Raw genomic sequence first — 17,248 nt, 5'->3', positions numbered from 1 at the left:
TTTAATGACTTGGCTAATTTTTCTGGCTGCAATGATCAGTATTCACATATCCATAGTGTCCTCTGAGTGTTTTGTTTGATAATAGGAAATTTGGGACCCATAAATGATAGCATTGCTCCCCCAAAATGTTGTTAATGTATTTTTTTTATTAACTCATCATTGTAGTTAAAAAAGCATTTTGTGTTTTAATTGCATTTTTACTAAATAATTATTTCTTTATTTTAATCTTTAAATATTTTGAAATGGAACATAGAATTACTGTATCTTTTGTGACAGATGACATGCTGCAATTCTTGCTGAATTCAGCAACCTATCAAGTGATGGTTAGTGATGACAAAAAATAGTGTTGCTATTAATTCTTAAACTGTTGACTGTGTGTTTTAAATGAGAACATATGGAAATGAAGCAGCAGGTCCTGGTGAACTGCCCAAGGATGATAAAGGAGGAGGAGATTGTGTGTGGGGCTTTTAACCAAATTAATAGGTTGTATATGCTGTGTGGTAACTAGCAGTTACTTCCAGAAGAAAAAAAACCACCTTTTTTTCTGCTTGCATCCTTTAATAAATTAACTCTCTTTCTGTGAGAGTGAGTGAACGTTCTTTGGTTCATATGTAATGTAATAAATAATAAATTTATTTATTTAAATATATAATATTATAGAATAATAATTTATTATATAAATAAAATAATAAAGCTCTATATGTAATATAGAGCTTTAATTCATTTATGTGGTTACTTGTTATAATCTTGTTGCTTAAGTAGTATGGACAACGCATACAAGATGTTGCTGTAATTTAGTTTTGCTTTCTAATTGACTTTATGAAACCTTATTTTCATGCTGAAATGCTTCAGATCTTCTTTACAAAACAGGTGGCTGCCCAGATTTTCATCTTAGTTCCATTAAATTGCTGAATGATTGCACAGGTCTCAGCTATGTTGACATGAGTTCCGTTGTTTTTTAATCCCACAGTAAAGTAATGCACCCTAGATAGGTAAGAGGTTGAATAAATTTTATTAAATAACTCTTAATGGATTTTCATTCCTGTTGATTTTTTTTTTCTTTAACTTTTCAGCTCTGTGAGTCCTTGGAAGAGCTACAAAATATGAATGGAAAACTGCGAAATGAAGGGCAAAGCATTTGGGCTCTGCTGGGTAGAATCATTGGACAGGTTGGTTGGTTGTTTTTTTTCCCCCTCTTTATAGTTTATAGGCAGACATGGTTTTCCAAGAATAGGCCTTTTTGTTTCTCTCTGTCACTTCTATGGCCGAATAAATTGATTTGATCAGACCCAGGCTTTACTCTGGGGATAATGTTTCCTGATTGAAATACCTAGACTTCTGCAAACCACCTACTGGGAACCTGTGGCTTAATTTTGTTGTTGTAATAGCGGTTGTGTTTGCAAAATTCTTTCATTTGGTATAACTGATTGACCTGTCATTTGTGATGAACCTTATGTGAAGCACGAATTAATCCTACCCTTTTTGTCTCTATGTTGTCTTTAGTTACTGTAGGCTTCAAATGATATGGTAACTCTTTATGGCTTTTTATAAGTTATAAATCTTTAAAACTGCAGTATGTATGTGATGATTTTTAACTGGACAGAGCAGAATATTTTGGTCAAATGAGTATAAATATCTAGGAGAAGAGAAGATTTGGATTATTTCCTGTTGCCAGCAATTATCTTTGTTCTCATTGATACAGAGAAAAGAGAGAAGTATAGATTCTTGCTGTGTTTTGATATATGTTTTATGTCAGAGGTATTAAATGGCAATGGACATTTTAGATGTCAGAGAGAGATTGAAATGATTTCCAATTATAATTTTAAGGAAGATCGAAGAAACTGTTCATTGTGAAAATGCAGACATACAATTAGGTCACAATTTTGTCATGCTCTTTAGTACTGCTGCGCTGCTGTTCAGAAAATGAAGCTTACCCTTTCTTTATGCAGTAGTAGTTCTTAAGCTATGCTAGCTTTTTCTGATTCTATTTGTCTGCCTATCTTTTCTACTTGTGAAGAAGGATTCTCACATAACGTATCTCTTGAATCAAGATTCCTCCCCCCCCCCCTTTTAAGATGGCTTTGAGTAAGTATTCACAAATATGTTTCCTGGTGCAAATGTTACTAAAATAAAAGAAGAGGAAAAGTTAAGTAGAATTCATTTGCGCAGCTTGCATGACTTTTTTTTTTTTCCAGTTGGGTGAACAGATGCAGACCCACGGGGCTGCTGAGAAATGACTTTGATAGATGGTTGCTGTCTGAGAAGCTAGCATACTGCAGATTAGTAGAAACCCAAAGAGAATCTTGTCTGCTTTGTGGAGGGCTTGGTCCAATAAGATAATTTTTCTAATTAACCTATCGAGCACCAATGTAGCAGGGATGTTGGGAAAAATAAACTGCCTCAGTATTCTTCTGTCAATTTTGTGAATTTGCCTTTGCTTGGTTCAGCTGCCTAGACAAATGCGTCCTTGTCCATCCCTCTATTTGAAGCTTGAAGAAAGATTTTAAAAGCTAGTATTTCAATATGTTTTTTATTTATTGAATTGAAAAAAATGAGTATATTACTTTATCCCAGTATGATTTTGTAATATAAACATCTGTAGTTGCTCTTGTCTGCAAAATAGCTGGCTAAGCAATTTCCCACTCATAATTTGAGTCTTTTTCTTCATGCATTGAGATTGGAGTGGTATTCTCTAGAAGTCTCAAGACTCATGTGTACTGCATTTGTTCAAATCCAATAGAAATTGAACATACCAGCAATTTTACGTGCTCCTAAGGAAAGGAAACCAAGTAAAAAGGAAGGAGGAACGCAAAAGACATCTACACTTCCAGCTGTACTTTATAGGCAAGTAATGAAATCTTAATAGAATAGATACAATATCTAGTAAGTTACAGTTTCCCGAAAGTGTTAAGAGAAAATTGTTTGCTTCGGTTGTGATTAACAAAGTGCTTCAGAGTTGTCTATATGTTTTACTTACTTCTGAAGGCTAAGTTGAATAGTAGTCAATTCTTCACCTTAGCACACATCAGTAAGGTTTGGGTTTTTTTTGCTAATTTGACAGCAGTGCTTTAAGGACCAAGGTAACTCTTTACAGCTAAAATAGAAGGGTCCTTTGTCTCTGTGATGTGAAAATTTTTCACTGGTCATCTTGTCTTTTGAATGCAATCATATGTGTTGGTGATTTTGCGAACAGTGCTGCTGCTGTTTAGTCACAGTGGCTGGGAGCATGAAACACTTGTCATAAAAGAATTTTTACTTTTTGCTCATGGGTTGTCAAATGCTTTGGGATATCTTGAGTTTTAAATTCCCCTACGTCTATTTCTATTAATTCTCAAGAAAATAAAATGTATTCACTTACTCTGTCATTATTGCACCTTTTCCCCTCTTCTATAAGTTGTGAAGCTACTGACTGGGTTTTAAACATATACTAGGATCCCAGAATATGACTGTGTGAAATACACATATCGTCTTGGATCATCTTCTCTTGCCACCAGCTGATAAGTAGCACGGTCTGTCGCTTATCTAGAGAGCAGCAGCCAGGCCTCCAGCCACAGCCAAGTGGGCAGTATCTTGCCCATCTAGCAAGCTAATTGAAGAAGATGGGTTACATAAGCAAAAGTTAATTCTAGTGCTGTGAAAGGTGGAAATCTTGAGAACGTGGCAGTGGGGCGAGGATTTGGCAATTTAGACGTATACACAAACAAATAATAGGAGTCATGCTTTACTAGTTCTGTTTCATTCAAATCCAGTCATTTAGTTCCTCCCATTTTATAATGGAATCAATGAACACCTGATCTTTTTGAAATAACTAAAACTTCAATTCCCGTAAAACAGTAATAGTAATAGAAAGGAAATGTAATTTCTTATGAGTTGATACATTGCCCAACATAATAGCAGCACAGACCTATTTCAGGGTGCTTGCATTATTAAAATAAGCATATGATTGTTAACACTGATAATAGCAGCATAATTTTCTATTGAAGCGTTTGGATGGCACAGGTGGTATTTTTTCCATTTGCCACTGGTACATTTTGTCAGAAGTATCAAGTGATTACTTACTGGTTAGAAGTCCTCAAAAAATTAGGTTGAAAGCCATTTTATTGTTAATTATATTAGGTGCCTTTTATGCTTTACTGTGTATAGGTAGAAGCTCCTTAAAAAGTAATTATGCACTTAAATGATGCATTCAAATTGAAGTTGCCACATGTTTGTATTGAAACTGGGGAATGTGCTCGGATGTAATTATAATGCTTTTCTGCTACTTACATTAAAAGTTGTGGAATTTGCAAGAAGAACCATGATCAACACCTACTGCTACTGTGTGATACTTGTAAACTCCATTATCATCTTGGTTGCCTGGATCCACCTCTTACAAGGATGCCAAGGAAGACCAAGAACAGTTACTGGTAAGAATGCAGTTGATGTGTTGTCTTGTGGTATCTCTGTACTTAAAGTAGGACATGACAAATCGTAGATTTACCCCAGTAAATTTAGTTAGTAAATTAATAGAGATTTCCTTTAAAAGCTGAAAATCTCAGAAAGGTTTTCACCATCACTAATATTTTTCTGAACTTAATTTTCCTTTAATTATTTAATGTAGTCTGTGATTTTGGACTTTTTATTATTTCAAGGGCATTCTGAGCTCTTTGGTAAATTTTACCAAGTAGTTATGTTACATGGAAACTTTTTTTTTGGTAGCTTCTGCATTTGCACAGGAGGTTCTTGATTTTTATTCTGCTTTTTAACCAAGTTGAAAAGGCTCACTAAAAGCCATCAGTCCAAAATATGTAAGACTACAATTCTCAGTAGGTGTTAAAGGCAGAATAGGTCAGGTTAGGTAGTAAAACACTTTTATTTCAAAGCTATAACTTATCTTTGTTGTGAATTTCATGCTTCAATTATATCTCAGATCACAAACTTAGCTTTTACATCTAATTAGCTAAGGCATATTCTGGAGTGTGAGATTATAGCAGACAAATTGAGCTGTACTGGTTGCATTCTTTTCATCATTGGACATGCCTTTATGTATTCTTTTCAGGATCAGTAGAGAGCATATAGAACGGACCCTTAATCTGTTTGAATTCAGCAGGTTTCCCCCCCTGCTGTTTCGAATACAATTTTAATCTTTTATGCTCTGAAGAAAAGTGCAATTTTTTTATTCGGGGGCCATGTACTTTTCAGATGTTTGTATAGGATACAATGGGAACTTAAGCAAAAAGAGAAAGTAAGAAAATGGGTATAGCGGGAAATTCCTTGAAATGTTAGGCAGGTTGGAAGACTTTATAAGTGGCTAAAAATGTTTACTTTAGTCCTGTTTTAAAATAGTAAGCAGGAAACAGTTAAAAATAATTGTTTCTTAATTTTTACTTTCTATTCCATTATCACTGTTAATCATTTGCTCATAATTGCTAACTTGAGCCTTTGCAAAAGATTTGATGATTAGAGTCATATACTTTATCAATACATGTTTATTTAAATATTGGGTAGTTTAGCCTGAGTTTATACCATATGCTTCGTATGTTATACTGTTTGAGGATGCTAAATGATTCAGCTTACGTGTGTGATGCTACGTAGATTAGTTAATTAATTTACTAATTAACTAATAGATTAACTAATAGATTAGTTAATTAGTAAATAGTTAATAAAAAGTTATACTTTTTGTCCATTTCATACTCAGCATTTAATAGAAATTTAAATTACAGTATACAAAAAAGGATTTTGAAATTAACTAGATCCACTATTACATGTAATGGTAAGAAAAAAAAGTCTTTTTTTATATTTAAAACCTAATTTGTTAAAGAAAACCCAAATTATAATTGGTTATCTCAATGTTTCCAAACATTAAAAGGAGGTAATGATTTTAGTCTTAGTGAAATCATAGTAAGAGTTTAGACCTGGTGAGCACCAGTGTCTCACAGCTTATTAGAAACTGGTTTCAAACACTTAACACTAAGAATTTCCCCTTTTCAGGGGCCTGACAGTTTTCTGTTACCTTTGTATAAAGGTAACATTTATACATCTTGACTATTTTAGAAAGAAATTGTTTGTAACATAGTAAGTTCAAAGCCTATCCTCATTTCAAATTGATGTATTTTGAGAGGAAGAGCATAACAACTGTTTTATGTAATAAAATATGAAGGCATTAATTTCTGTCTGTTTTGATGTGGTGCTTTCAAAGTAGACCAGCAGTTCTAATCATAGAGTAAAATGCTGTGGCATACTTGTATTTAAAACTAGGAATTTTTCAGTTTCTTAGAAACCCTGTTGATTAAACGTTAGAATATTCTTTTGATTCACATGTTCTCATAAAATTAAGTCTTGTCATTCTCTCGTGACAACTTGTGTGCTTTTATGCTCCTGCCGATTCTGGGTGGACTGGGAACTGTGTATTTTCCTAGTAGAGAATGATCTGAACTGATACAAAAGCAATGCACAAGTGTTGACAGACAATACAATGAATCAAAATCTGATTGTAAAATATTGACATTTTCATTAAGAAAATACTTGGCAGCTACCAGCAGGGACTAGCTCTTTCTGTTGAAATGAGATTGCTGAAAAACAGTGATAACTTCTGGTAGCATATGAAATGCTGGGGACCGAGATGAACCAAACAAGGACTAATGATCATATTAGGTTTGATGGTTTTTATTTTTGTTTTGGAAGGCCAAGTTATTTTAGGGGTAACTGTTGTGTGGAGTATTGGCCACAAGACATAATGAGCTGTGGAGTTCCTGACCAGTAGTCCCATGAACACTCATTCAGTCTCTGGACATTCATTCATATTCCTGACCCCACTCATTCAGTACTGATGCAGCACATCTTGATTGTTTTTTCCATCCTGAGTCATTGGATAATGATATAAAATTATTAACTTATATAAGTGTGAGTGCAATGTAATATTGCATATAACATAAATTTTTATGTATTTGTCACTTGTCCTAACTGACGGATGTTTGGGTTGTTGCAAATGGAAAATTTTCAGTACCTTTACTGTCTGAAAGATGGATGCTCTTTGAAGCTCTTTGACAAGCTATTTTTGGTTCATATGTACTGTCTTTTATCTGCAGAATAAGAGCAGTCTTCCTTTTTTCTGCTTCCAGTACATCATTCAACATGTGTGATTTATTCAAATTACTGGAGCATAGGTGTCATCTTAAAGCTATGGTCCATGTTTCTCAAGTTGTAAGTGGTTTAATTCTTTGCTAACGTTGCAAGAAGTGATTTATCACAGAGTGTGTGTACGAGACCTGTTTCCTCCTAATTAAAAACAAGCCAAACTCTAACTAATAACTATACAGCTTTCCTTTTTAAACACTGAGGGCAGAACTGTTTTCTGGAAGCACTGTAGCGGTGTTCGCTCAGCATGGAAGATTTAAGTTTACTCTTTTCACAGTGAGCACTGTGAGCAGAGGATGCTGGTTTCTTCCAGATCCGCTGCCGGCCTAATGCCCAGTTGTGATTATAAGAACAACTGTCTTGTTCAGACTGAGTCCTTCATACTTTCATCACACAGCCACTATGAAACTATGTACCATAACACAGTTAAGGCATTCTAATTCATCTATAATGTGATAATTGAACAAAACCTCAATTTTTTCCTAATTTTTGTAGTGTTACCTTTTCAGTAAAATATTTTCATATGTTTTTATCGGATTTTCTGTCTCGTATAGCAAAGATGTAGTTTGCTTTGTTATTAAAATTTCAAAAATAAAAACGGATTCATGTTAAGCTTACCAGTATATTGGCTTTGAGCCCTGTTTGTGAGATCTTCAACTTCATGACCTTTCATTTATAAAGGAATGGTGTTCAGTGTTTCTTCAGCTTTGCTCACCATCATTTCACAAATTTCAGTGTGCCAGGCCCATCTGTTAAAGTGCATTTAGATTTTTTTTGATGTGTAAAGCTGCAGCATAAGGAAGCATCATAATGTCATTGTTAGCACTAATTTTTTGGGGAAGTAACAGGGTTTTCTCTCTACGGTTTTCATAGCCACTTCACCAAAAAACCACCCCATCTTCAAACTATCCCTCCCTTCCTTGTTTTCTCAGTGATGTAGATGTTCACTTTTTCACTTTGTAAATTTCTAGGTTAAAGGCCGTATGCTATCAGTTTCTAAAACTTCATAAACAGAAAGCACTCTTTGGTCTTTGAGTGCTTACTGAAGCCGCGAAGTAAAGCCCCGTTACAGGTTCACATGTGTCTTGAAGCTGCCCATGCTCAAAAATCTGTTCACCACCAGGCCATGCAGAAACATTTGCCTCACGCAGTTACACAAAACCAGTGTTTCAGTGTTAGCCTGGACCATTGAAAATTAATAATAGTGTGTGTTCCTTTTCACTTGCTGTTCTTGTCTTTTGATAGTGTGTTGAGAAGATCCATTTGCTTTGTGAGGTGGGAAGGTATCTCTGGTACCATTGGTTCTTGTACCAACTCACGTTGAAAACACAACAAAACCATGCAGCATTTTTTCTTCTGTAGGTTGTTAGCGCTTAATCAAAGGCTTTCTGTATGATTAAAAGGTTTCAAATAATCACTGAGATTTCTTGATCGATCAAACATTTCCAGTAATTTTTAGTAGTAGGCACATTTAAGTAGCAGGCATATTATTGCCTACTACTGATTTTCTCTGTGAGTCTAGATTAGGCAAGTCCAGACTAAAAGCAAAATAAAACCTGTGCACAGAAGTTGACTCTTTGGCACCATTTCTCCTGTTAATTTGCTTGTGCTGCATGGCAATGCTTGCTAATTTAGAGGTAGTTGAAGATTGTTGGAACAGTTGGAAAGGTGACCTGTTGTGGCAAGTTCTCTATTCACTGATTGTCCTTGAAGAGATGAAATTAAGTAAGCATGACTTCAGCGTAGCCAAAAGGAAGAGGAGCCATATGGCTGCTTTCTATGAATGTATTGGGATTAAACAGCAGAATGGGAAAAGAGTTCTTTAAATTCAAGAACCATGTTGAAATAAACCATAATAGGAGCTGAAAGTTAGGAGATTGTTTCCAAGACACAGGAGTGTGTGTCTGTAATAGCTTTTCTGTGGGCGCTATGGGAGCTAACAACCAAACTACTTTATAGTTGAAGCTTGACTGCTTTATAATAGGGTTGATAAGATGTGGTTGCCTGTGATAGTAGAGGCTATTCCAGTAAATCAAGAGTTTGCTTGTAAGTTCATGTTCATAACTTACCTTTTTCCTCTCACCTTCAGTGTTTTTGTGAAGTTTTGTTCTGTGATTCACCCATCCGCCCCATCGTACTATGGTTTTGCAGCTTTCTTTTTGTACATCTAGCTTTTTTCTAATTTTAATTGCTGTGACACTTGCACCACCTGTTTCAGAGCAAGCTCGATCATAAAAATGGAATTTCAGGAACTTGCGTGCGGTACTTCGTCTGTTGATGGAGATGTTTCTTGTCTTCCTCACTAACATCAAAGTTAAAATACTTTATTTATATTTAAATAGGTCCCTAATGAAACTAGAGTTCGTTACTGATCTGCATAGTTAGTTTCTGTACAACTGTCTGAGCTTATGTAGCAGAAAAACGGTATCTTTCCCTTTTAACAGTGCAGAGCTAAAGAACAGGAATGATTTAAATCGTAGGTGCAGGGTGGTAGATCCAAGATACTGGGTTCCCAACTCCAAATGTTGCTGTAAAATTATACTACTATTTTTTTGTCTTATAAAAACTTCATTTTTTTTAACGCAGCTCTTTAGTTGTAGAATGCTTATTTTTTAATTTATACATAGTACATGTTTTTACCATAATAATGGGGAAAATAAACTTTTTGTAAGAATTGCTCGTCACAGTGTTTTTGAGCACTTTCATAGCTACTGCTTACATCTGCATAAGCAGATCATAGTCAGTACTTTCAGTTGTGCTTTCTGTTACATAAATTAATGAAATGACTGATTCTGCAGTATTATGGAGGGCTGTGCTCTCTGATGCTTACCAAACAGAAAATCTCCTTAGAGTTTTGAGTTGGACAACTTGAAGACAATGCACCGTATCAAAGTAAAGAACACAGTGTAACCTTTAGCTAAGCAGACACACAAAATTTTGAGGGAATGGTGTTACCTCTGAAGCTTTCCTCTCCTGTTACATCATTGGAGAGACTTTCTCCATAAAATCTTACAATCATAGTAGTTGGTCTTCATGCTTTTGTTTGTTTACTTAAGTGCATAAGTATGCACAAACATATTTGTTTGTCTTTATGCACACAAATTTATGTAAAGATATAACTGTAAAAAGTAGCATTTTGTGAAAGTTATTATACCTCATTTTTTAAATTGGTTTTATATTTTAGTGTCCTAAAGAGGCCTAGAAATGTTAACAGGTACTGTGTCTGTAGCGAACTGAGGTTTGTAAACAGGAGGAAGAATAGAGTATTACACACTTGTATGCTGGCCCAAAACTGTTTGCAAAGTATAAAAACTGCATAAAGTGACTTCCTTGTGTTTTGGCTACTAATGAAGTCTCCATACTTACATGAGGGAGGGGAGACACTGTTAACCTTTCCTGTCATCTACCCTGTAGTACCTCTGCTTTTCTAGACCAGCAAATACTTCTTGTACTGGCATGTGTCCTATGTCCAGTGATCTCAAGTGCTTTAGAGACAAGAATTGATTAATCTTCATAACATTATAATGTAACCAAAATTATCTTAATTTTACATATGGAAAAATTGAAGGAGAAAGGTGTTGACTTAGCTGAGGTTACACTGATAACAGTTACCCAATCCAGGATTAGATCCCCTCTATTTTGATTTAGTAGCCACTGGTCTGTCTAGCGGACCACAATGACTGCTGTTGTCTTCTGGTATAGCCGGGAGAGATCTGAGATTATACTGCCTGGATTAGTTTGAAAGAATTGGAAAACATGGAAAGTTGATGGAGTTGATATTGTGTTAGCTCTTACTGAAGTTCATATGAGAAAAAATATTGCTGTTGAACATGTACATATGAAGAAATCATCTCAGACACACCATACATACCTGACTTTGTGCTTTTGTCTAGGTATGGGATGAGTATGCCTTCTTGTCACAAGTGTGTATTAACATTTAACTTCAAATAATTAAATGTATGTTTTCTGTTTGTCTCCTTCCAAAGGAAATTTGCTTCGTTTAGGTAATTTTAATGTGTGTATCCCTGTTAATGCTAATAAATAGCAGAACATAATGTTGATTTTTTTTTTTCAGTTGGTATTATAAAAAGAACATTTTTAATACGAGAACAGTGATGAATTGGAATTTGTTTGAAAGGATTTATAGTTTTTTGAATTGGAAGTGTAATGTGAGAAGGAATTAAAAAAACAGCTCTTATCAGTAGGTATAATTTTTAAGTTTTCATTAACATTTTTAGTTAACATCCACATTTATGACTTTGCATAAGGTGAGCGTTTTCTGCAAATGAGAACAAAACTTGATGACTTCCCATCTTGTTAATTCTGTCATGGAGCTAGCATTACCTTAGCATCTGTTCACTTTTGAAGTTCTGATTGTGATTTTGTACGTTTTCAAAAACTCAACAGGCATTTTTTTCAACTCAGTGTTCAGAGTTTGTTAATATAAATCTCCAGCTTCTATATCTTTAATTGTCTCTTAACTGTTTTTTTTAGATTTAAAACCCACTCACTTAGAAAACACCTATTAAAATTGATTTTCACAACAGACATTTCTTCTAAATCCCTGCCACTAAAGAGCCCTCTCATCAGAATGAATTCAGCAGCGTGTCTTTGTAAAGATTAAAGTGCAGCAGCAGTTAAAATAATGAATAGATTACAGATCAGTAGGCGCTATTAAAAATGGGGATATGGTAGCATGCAAATGGTGAAATAGGGTACATCTTTCTTGAAGATTAAATCCTGCTTTCAAAGTCTTGGTTTTCAAAGTCTAAATACTGACAGAAAAAAAACCCAGCAATAAGAGTGGCTTGCTTGTTTTTTGCTTAGTTGCTTAAAATATCACACATTTGAGGGACTTCTTTAGGTGTCCATTGGGTTTCTTGACTTTTGAATTTATTTTAAACCCAATCACTTCAATATGTTTCTTCTTCTACTTTTGTGACTGCAGTTTTTAATAGAAAATCTTCCACTTTGCAGGCAGTGCTCAGAGTGTGACCAGGCAGGTAGCAGTGACATGGAGGCTGATATCGCCATGGAAACCTTACCAGATGGGACCAAACGATCAAGGAGGCAGATTAAGGAACCAGTGAAATTTGTTCCTCAGGATGTGCCACCAGAACCGAAGAAAATTCCAATCAGAAACACGGTAAATGATGGTTGAGTTGTTGTTAGGCAGCTCATATTCATAATAATTTTGTTTAAGATGGCTTATGTTTTGGACATTTTGAATTGTGGGATTTTAATTTGATTGATGTTCTATTTTTGTTATAAATTCCCTTTCCTCTGTTTAATGCTTTATTACTTGTGTTAAATATATAGTTTTGCTACAGTAAAAAGCTGGGAAACACGGTACTGAACTGGAGAGCTGTACAAGCTTTTCCTTTTCCCTGGGTCAAGAAGTCCTCTGTTAATTGCAGAAAAAGGGAAAATTCAGTTTGCACTTAAACTTAGCCTTTACAACTGTTCTTCACCTTAGTGGTAAGGACACTTTATTCTTGTATGCTAAGATTTAAATGTATCGAATTGCCAATTACAACTGTAAAGTAATTAGTAATTTCCTTATGTACAGGCAACCTACTGACTGACTGCACATTTTGTGACTATCACAAGACCCTGTTATTTCAGTTTGTTTAGCTTCCTCGTCTTACTAGTCATTGTATGTTTTCTCAGACTTCCCTGGTAGATAGTTTTTAGAGAAGAGAAGCAAAAGCTCTTGCTTCCTGTACTGATGAAATACTTAGCATCTTTCTTTCATTTGAAAGTAGAACTTTTTTATTAATCACTGTATTCCGTTGTGTTTCTCTGGTGCTCTAATCCTTAAAATTTTGCTCTCCTACTTGCTCATGAAACAAGGTTTTTCATGTGTGATGTGTCACATCACCTATAAAATGTACATAAAAGTGTCAAACGGCTTTTAGGTCCAGTTTAGGGAACGACTAATGTTCCCATGACCCTTTCGACATGAGTAGTAATTATATATAAACTGGTGGTTCATCTTCCAATATACAACTTAGTATTAGGAAATACTTCAACCCTCTCATGTTAGGGTTAGACATACTTCATCCCTCATGGAACACAACTTTATTTTCCTCACAGGGCTTTCCAGACTCTTTATGCTTGCACTAGTAGATACCATACTTAACTCTTCTGAGTATACACTGATAGGATTAAACAAGTATTTCCCTGATCCAACCTTAAATGTTTGCTTTAATTACATTTCAAAGTATTTGGAATGTTTGGGCCGCAGCTTTGATTTACCGAATGGCTTCCTTTTCCTGGTCTATGATTAAGAAGAACTTTTAAGAACGACTCAAGCCAAAATGATTAATTTAGCTCAAACTATTAGGAGTGTGAGTAATCCAAAATTAAATTTTGTGAATAATTGAGAACCTCTGCACGGGAGAAACTTTTTTCTTTCTTTTTGTCATTGAGGGAAAATTCCCTTCTTCCCTATGTGCAAGAACATGTAGGTTCTTACAGCTGTCTGGGTAAATTCAACTTACTGTTGTCATGCTGTTGTTTACCCAGAAAGAAGACATATCTGGTGTTCCTGCTTACTGAACCCTTTGCATCTCCGCTCCCCTTTTTCTTCTTTCTCTCTTTTCCCTCTTTTTACACCTAATATAGTGGTATTAGGGGGTGGGGAATCATGATTATGGCACTAAAGAGAACTAAAAGTATTGCAGGGAAGACATACATAGTAGTAATAGACAAAAGAGTGATATAAGGCATTGTACAGAAATCCATAGGAAGACAAGATTGGTTTGTTCTAATGCCCGTGTAATAGCTGCTCAGCTCCTTCTGTGCTAAATGGAGAGAAGTCTGATTGCTCTGAAGTGTTGCCCTCACATTGTGACACTGTGATGTGCTACATTGGTGATTTGGCACCTCACATGTTAGAGAGTATGTCTACACACATTGTGGTACATAATATAGAGATTAAATTTACTTTGAGTGGACTAGTATGTTGGTACAGTACAGAATTGTACTGTGGAAGAATTACTGCTACCAGTCTAAGAATGACTTTGTTCCTCTGCTTGAATTTTGACGCTCTCGTTCAGTTCTCTCCAGTTGTCTGCTTTTCTGCAACATACAGATTTGCAAGATAACATCTTTGCTGTCTTGTGGGCAGGGCTCCTCTGTCAAAATTATCTCCACTCTTTTAGCTTTCCCACAGCTGACAGATGGGTTTTTTAATTATTTTTTTTTTATTTTATTTATTTCCTACTGTCTTCTACTTAACTATGGAAGAGAAGGTTCACACCCTTGACATCTGCTGGGTTTCTTTCTCTCAACTAGGCTGAATTGCTTTGTTTCAACTCTTTCGTGATCTTGGTGCACTTAGACTGTATAACAAAATGAAGGTAACAGACCTCTGAAGACTTAATAGATACTTCCTAGCAGTATGGGATTCCCATTCACCTTTGCCATGAACCCAGGAAAGTTGGTGTTAGTTTTTGTTGATTGCTTGTTTTGTTTTGTTTTTTTAGGAAGAGAATACTTTTAATTCTTTAGGTCTGAGGCTGTCTGTATATTTGAGGGGAAAAAAACTGACCTTTGAACAATTTCTCATATGAGGTTTACTTGAGTCTGACTACATGGAGAACATCTATGTGGTGCATTTCAACAACGATGACCAGATACTTGTTTTGTCCTTTGTGTACTCACTGCTCAAATCCTTTAAAATAAAGAAGAAAAAATTAACAATTTGAAAATACACTTACTTCACAGTCCTCTCTTCTCAGTGTAGTTTGTATCTCTGGACGTGTTCTATTCAATCTAGTTTTATTTTGGAAGGAATTGGCAAGCCTGCTTAGCTAACAGTGTGTAATCAGCCTTGCTTACAGTTATAATCAACAAGTGCAATTATAAGACTGTTGAATTGTGTATCTGTTGCTCTTAAGGGAATTTCCATTTGTTTTGCATAAATTTATCTTGAATTGATATAATTGAAGTTTGGGGTGGGGTTTTTTTGCCACATACCTAAGAGAACAGAATGCATCTTATATGTTTGGATTTCACTGTAGTGGTTTATCATAGTTAACTCTTCATTACTTTGTTGACAGAAACTGTCTGTAAGCCCTAATATTTTACTTTGATAAGTTGCGTTAGGTGTTACTGATGACAATAATAGCTGGTATCTGTAAGACATTTTATACAAATGCATATGATTAACTAAGCCTATATGCTAACTGTATGGAAAAAAATATTTCATGTTAAATTGCACTTTCAGAATTGATACTTTGTGATCAGCTTGTCTTGCAGCTCCTATTTGGTAACGCTGATTTCAGAGATGATGAAGGATACCCTTTTCATGAAAAATTGTTTTTTTCCTTATTCGTAATATTTTTTTTCTAATTTCTGTCTGCTTGGGGTGCACTATGAAGAGTAAAAGACCCTTTTAGAAGTATTCATAATTTTATCATTGTTTCTCATCCAATCTAATTATGGATGTGCACTTAAGTCCTGCAGATTTTTTTATTTTTTTTTTTTAATCCTTCGAAGCACCTGAATTCATTGATGTTGTGGATTTTCTTTTCCAGGGCTAAACTGATCTTTAAAGAAAATAGTGGTGGTTTTTTTCCGCTTTCAATGTAACCTTAGAATTCCCTTTTGTTTTGCATTATTGCAAAAAATAACAAGGACATCTAATTTTACCTTCTGCAACCCGTACTATTTCTCCTCCTTCTTTTCCTTTATGAACTTAACAGTTCTTTTCAGGTTTTTCTCATCTTAAGTCTCTTAAGTACTTAGCCTTACATCTGTGTCAGGATACTCTTAGCAGAGGTTTAGAGTAGGATGCTCTGCATTATTTTGAATGGTCTAAGTAGATTAGTTTTAAAACATAATAATAAGAAAAAAAATACTGACAAAGCACCTACAAACTGTTTTTAGCACAGGAAGTTGTTGTGTATACTGCTTTTCTTTCACAAATGAATACTGTTATTTAGAATAAATTATTGTTTCTTGCTTTTGTTTCAAATAGGAAAAGACAGTAGAGGAGTGACTATTTTTTTTTTCTTACCAAGTATATTAAAAGATAAACAAGACTGTTATCTTGTATTTAACTGAAGCATTTCCACTGAAGTGCTTTCCAAATATCTATTGTGTAACTTAATTATGCGATGTCATAGATACAAATTGTTGTGAATAAAAGATGGCTACAGGAGGAAAACAGAACATCAGTTCCAATTTGAGTGTAAGTATCAGTGCTTCATAAAAACAGCAGATAATTTTAAAACACTTATCTATACTTATCAGTCATCATTTTAATTAACATTATCAATGATTGGTCAACCATTTAAATATGACTTCTAAATAACTACCTGGAAGACCTTTTAAAGCAGCTATCTAATAGTAGTGTTTTTGACATATTCAACTTCAAAGAAATTGCTGTCAACTGAACATTAATGCTCTAGAACAAAATAATCAGGAGTTACTCAGCTTTCTGAAATTTAAGGTTTTTCAGCACTGAATGTAAAAGCTCAACTGAGTCTATGACACATCAATACAAACATACAAAAGCTAGATCAATCAGCCTGCCAAATACATGGATATATGATAGCATAGGACTCTTTCTTTTGGCTTGAGGTCAAATTTAGAAAGGAGGAAAGTAAGATAAATTGATGCAGCTCTTCCACAATGCTTGAAGCAAATGGAGTATATCAGAGTTTTGTGTTTGGGTTTTTTTTTGTTTGTTTGCGGTTTGGGGGTTGTTTTGTTTGTTTGTTTGGTGTTTTAAGAAAGCAGGGGGAAAAAACCCATAGATGAAAGGTCACTTCTTTTTGACGTAGCAAAGGCATGAAGAGATGGACATATTCCAAGTGGTATTCCAATGGTGTGAATACTTATACCTCTGTAAGTAAAGGTAACTAGCATATCTATCACTTCTGCAAATAAGTGCATTTAAGTTCAGTTTTCCAGAAAAGAATCACTTGTTTTAGCAACATCTGCAAACTGACTTTTTCTGGCCTTTTTGCCCTCCTGCTTCTGTTTCGGTTCCCCAAGTGTGTGTGCTTTGGAGGATATTAGTGTTAAAAAGGATATAAAGCAATCCTACTAGTTCTCAAATTCTGTTATATGTTTAACTCTTAGAAGCAGTAGTTTCAAGTTAATTGCCAGATTCAGTGAT

General features: G+C 34.9%; 1 protein-coding gene across 1 annotated transcript in view; it reads left to right on the top strand.

Moving 5' to 3' along the window:
• The window catches only part of PHF14 (PHD finger protein 14), a 180,426-nt gene that overhangs the window by 56,548 nt on the left and 106,630 nt on the right, over positions 1-17,248 (top strand). The window contains 4 exon segments of the mRNA XM_009326125.1: positions 1,074-1,169; positions 2,741-2,844; positions 4,275-4,406; positions 12,094-12,262. Coding sequence (XP_009324400.1) covers positions 1,074-1,169; positions 2,741-2,844; positions 4,275-4,406; positions 12,094-12,262 — 501 coding nt within the window.

Source organism: Pygoscelis adeliae, unplaced genomic scaffold, assembly GCF_000699105.1.
Source record: "Pygoscelis adeliae isolate BGI_AS28 unplaced genomic scaffold, ASM69910v1 Scaffold15, whole genome shotgun sequence".
NCBI lineage: Eukaryota > Metazoa > Chordata > Aves > Sphenisciformes > Spheniscidae > Pygoscelis > Pygoscelis adeliae.
This window is presented reverse-complemented; position numbering and strand designations above follow the sequence as displayed.